Raw genomic sequence first — 4,836 nt, forward strand, 5'->3', positions numbered from 1 at the left:
CTAGCTATCTGTCATGTCAGCTTTCTCTCCTAGCTATCTGTCATGTTAGCTTCTCTCTCCTAGCTATCTGTCATGTTAGCTTCTCTCCTAGCAATCTCTTTAATGTCATGTCAGCTTGTCTCTCCTAGCTATCTGTCATGTTAGCTTCTCTCTCCTAGCTATCTGTCATGTTAGCTTCTTTCTCCTAGCTATCTGTCACGTCAGCATCTCTCCCTAGCTATCTGTCACGTCAGCTTCTCTCTCCTAGCTATCTGTCACGTCAGCTTCTCTCTCCTAGCTATCTGTCACATCAGCTTCTCTCTCCTAGCAATCTCTTTAATGTCATGTCAGCTTGTTTCTCCTAGCTATCTGTCATTTTAGCTAGTCTCTCCTAGCTGTTTGTCATGTTAGCTTGTCTCTCCTAGCTATCTGTCATGTTAGCTTCTCTCTCCTAGCAATCTCTTTACATTTACATTTTACATTTAAGTCATTTAGCAGACGCTCTTATCCAGAGCGACTTACAAATTGGTGAATTCACCTTCTGACATCAGTGGAACAGCCACTTTACAATAGTGCATCTAAATCATTTAAGGGGGGGTGAGAAGGATTGCTTTATCCTATCCTAGGTATTCCTTGAAGAGGTGGGGTTTCAGGTGTCTCCGGAAGGTGGTGATTGACTCCGCTGTCCTGGCGTCGTGAGGGAGTTTGTTCCACCATTGGGGGCCAGAGCAGCGAACAGTTTTGACTGGGCTGAGCGGAACTGTACTTCCTCCCAGTGGTAGGGAGGCGAGCAGGCCAGAGGTGGATGAACGCAGTGCCCTTGTTTGGGTGTAGGGCCTGATCAGAGCCTGGAGGTATTGCGGTGCCGTTCCCCACAGCTCCGTAGGCAAGCACCATGGTCTTGTAGCGGATGCGAGCTTCAACTGGAAGCCAGTGGAGAGAGCGGAGGAGCGGGGTGACGTGAGAGAACTTGGGAAGGTTGAACACCAGACGGGCTGCGGCGTTCTGGATGAGTTGTAGGGGTTTAATGGCACAGGCAGGGAGCCCAGCCAACAGCGAGTTGCAGTAATCCAGACGGGAGATGACAAGTGCCTGGATTAGGACCTGCGCCGCTTCCTGTGTGAGGCAGGGTCGTACTCTGCGGATGTTGTAGATGTCATGTCAGCTAGTCTCTCCTAGCTGTTTGTCATGTTAGCTTGTCTCTCCTAGCTATCTGTCATGTTAGCTTATCTCTCCTAGCAATCTCTTTAATGTCATGTCAGCTAGTCTCTCCTAGCTGTTTGTCATGTTAGCTAGTCTCTCCTAGCTGTTTGTCATGTTAGCTAGTCTCTCCTAGCTATCTGTCATGTTAGCTTCTCTCCTAGCTATCTGTCATGTTAGCTTTTCTCTCCTAGCTATCTGTCATGTCAGCTTGTCTCTCCTAGCTATCTGTCACGTCAGCTTGTCTCTCCTAGCTATCTGTCATGTTAGCTTCCCTCTCCTAGCTATCTGTCTGCTATGATGAATGCAGCCATTAGCTGTAAGTTGTTCAGGATAGGAATGTTTGCTAAACTACTAAAATGTTACGTGTGTGTGTGTGTGTGCGTGCGTGCGTGCGTGCGTGCGTGCGTGCCTGCGTGCGTGCGTGGTGTGTTGCAGGGTGATCAGTCGAGCCCCAGGTCTGAAGCTGGTAGTAGAGACTCTGATCACGTCTCTGAGACCCATCGGAAACATCGTCCTCATCTGCTGCGGCTTCTTCATCGTGTTTGGAATACTGGGAGTACAGGTAACGCACAGAGACAGACAGCCAGAGAGAGACAGCCAGAGAGAGAGAGACAGCCAGAGAGAGAGAGACAGCCAGAGAGAGACATCCAGAGAGAGACAGCCAGAGACAGGTAACACACAGAGACAGAAAGAGACAGACAGCGAGAGAGACAGCGAGAGAGAGACAGCCAGAGAGAGACAGCCAGAGAGAGACAGCCAGAGAGAGACAGCCAGAGAGAGACAGCCAGAGAGAGACAGCCAGAGAGAGACAGCGAGAGAGCCAGAGAGAGAGACAGCGAGAGAGAGAGAGACAGCCAGAGAGAGAGAGACAGCAAGAGAGAAGGACAGCGAGAGAGAGAGACAGAGAGAGAGAGACAGCGAGAGAGAAGGACAGCGAGAGAGAGAGAGAGAGAGAGACAGCCAGAGAGAGAGACAGCGAGACAGAGACAGCGAGAGAGAGACAGCCAGAGAGAGAGAGAGACAGCCAGAGAGAGAGACAGCCAGAGAGAGAGAGACAGCGAGAGAGAGAGAGACAGCCAGAGAGAGAGAGACAGAAAGACAGAGACAGCGAGAGAGAAGGACAGCGAGAGAGAGAGACAGCGAGAGAGAGAGAGACAGCGAGAGAGAGAGAGAGAGAGAGAGAGACAGCGAGAGAGAGAGAGAGAGAGAGACAGCGAGAGAGAGAGAGAGAGAGACAGAGAGAGAGAGACAGCGAGACAGACAGACAGACAGACTGCAATTTAGTCTTATAGTCTGTGGTTGAGTTGTGTGTGTGTGTTTCTCTCTGTGGTTTCTTGTTGTAGCTTTTCAAGGGTAAGTTCTTCCACTGCGAGGGGGCGGACGTGAGGAACGTGACCAATAGGACTGACTGTCTCCCGTGCCGGCTACCGTGGACACGACGCAAATACAACTTCGATAACCTGGGACAGGTACCCACACACACACACACACACACACACACACACACACACACACACACACACACACACACACACACACACACACACACACACACACACACACACACACACACACACACACACACACACACATACCCACACACACACACACACAAATACATACCCACACACACACACATACATACCCACACACACAAAATAGACATGACACACACACACATACACACACACACACACACACACACACACACACATACATACCCACACACACACACATACATACCCACACACACACACACACACACACACACACACACACACACACACACACACACACACACACACACACACACACACACACACACACACACACACACACACATACATACCCACACACACACACATACAAACCCACACACACACATACATACCCACACACATACACACACATACACACATACATACCAACACACACATACACACACACACACACACTGGATTCTTTAATCCATTACTTTTTCCAATGTAAACATCCCAATAACACCCTTTGAATTGGAACCAAATGAAATGAATTAAAAGAAGCTGAGGAAAGGAGAGGTCTGAGTTACATCTTCTTTTCCCTTCCTGTCTGTCTGTCTGTCTGTCTGTCTGTCTGTCTGTCTGTCTGTCTGTCTGTCTGTCTGTCTGTCTGTCTGTCTGTCTGTCTGTCTGTCTGTCTGTCTGTCTGTCTGTCTGTCTGTCTGTCTGTCTGTCTGTCTGTCTGTCTGTCCAGGCGTTGATGTCTCTGTTTGTCCTGTCCAAAGACGGGTGGGTCAGCATCATGTATGACGGACTGGACGCCGTTGGGGTAGACCAGCAGGTAACACACACACCTCAACAGGTATTCAACCGTCTTTGCGATATCCGTGTTTGGCTGTGTATGCCAATAAAGTTTATTGAATGAAATTGAGATAGAACAGATTTCTGATTTGATTTTTTTAACCTTTTAGGCTTTCTGAGCAAATCAGGTAATAGATCTGTTCTGGTAGTCCCCACATAGTACTGCTACAGGCCTCTGGTAGTCCCCACATAGTACTGCTACAGGCCTCTGGTTAGTCCCCACATAGTACTGCTACAGGCCTATGGTAGTCCCCACATAGTACTGCTACAGGCCTCTGGTAGTCCCATAGTACTGCTGAGCCTCTGGTAGTCCCCACATAGTACTGCTACAGGCCTATGGTGTCCCCATACTGCTACAGGCCTCTGGTAGTCCCCACATAGTACTGCTACAGGCCTCTGGTAGTCCCCATAGTACTGCTACAGGCCTCTGGTAGTCCCCACATAGTACTGCTACAGGCCTATGGTAGTCCCCACAAAGTACTGATGAGTGCCTTGAGGCAGTACTGCTACAGTAGAACCCCACATAAGTACTGCTATCTGGTAGTCCCATAGGCAGTACAACCTCTGGTAGTCCCCACAAAGTCCTGATGAGTGTTGAGGCAGTACAACAGTAGAACCAATAAGTCCTGATGAGTGTTGAGGCAGTACAACAGTAGAACCAATAAGTCCTGATGAGTGTTGAGGCAGTACAACAGTAGAACCAATAAGTCCTGATGAGTGTTGAGGAGGCAGTAGAACCAATAAGTCCTGATGAGTGTTGAGGCAGTACAACAGTAGAACCAATAAGTCCTGGATGAGTGCTGAGGGCAGTACAACAGTAGAACCAATAAGTCATGATGAGTGTTGAGGCAGTAGAACAGTAGAACCAATAAGTCCTGATGAGTGTTGAGGCAGTACAACAGTAGATCCAGTAAGTCCTGATGAGTGTTGAGGCAGTACAACAGTAGAACCAATAAGTCCTGATGAGTGTTGAGGCAGTACAACAGTAGAACCAATAAGTCCTGATGAGTGTTGAGGCAGTACAACAGTAGATCCAATAAGTCCTGATGAGTGTTGAGGCAGTAGATCCAATAAGTCCTGATGAGTGTTGAGGCAGTAGAACCAATAAGTCCTGATGAGTGTTGAGGCAGTAGAACCAATAAGTCCTGATGAGTGTTGAGGCAGTAGAACCAATAAGTCCTGATGAGTGTTGAGGCAGTACAACAGTAGATCCAATAAGTCCTGATGAGTGTTGAGGCAGTACAACAGTAGAACCAATAAGTCCTGATGAGTGTTGAGGCAGTACAACAGTAGAACCAATAAGTCCTGATGAGTG

The 4,836-nt window shown here is 48.5% G+C and overlaps 1 protein-coding gene across 1 annotated transcript in view; it reads left to right on the plus strand.

The window, feature by feature from the left end:
* Positions 1-4,836, plus strand: part of LOC135536232 (voltage-dependent T-type calcium channel subunit alpha-1H-like) — a 106,214-nt gene that overhangs the window by 89,436 nt on the left and 11,942 nt on the right. The window contains 2 exon segments of the mRNA XM_064962598.1: positions 1,618-1,744; positions 2,526-2,651. Coding sequence (XP_064818670.1) covers positions 1,618-1,744; positions 2,526-2,651 — 253 coding nt within the window.

This window comes from Oncorhynchus masou, unplaced genomic scaffold (assembly GCF_036934945.1).
Source record: "Oncorhynchus masou masou isolate Uvic2021 unplaced genomic scaffold, UVic_Omas_1.1 unplaced_scaffold_580, whole genome shotgun sequence".
NCBI lineage: Eukaryota > Metazoa > Chordata > Actinopteri > Salmoniformes > Salmonidae > Oncorhynchus > Oncorhynchus masou.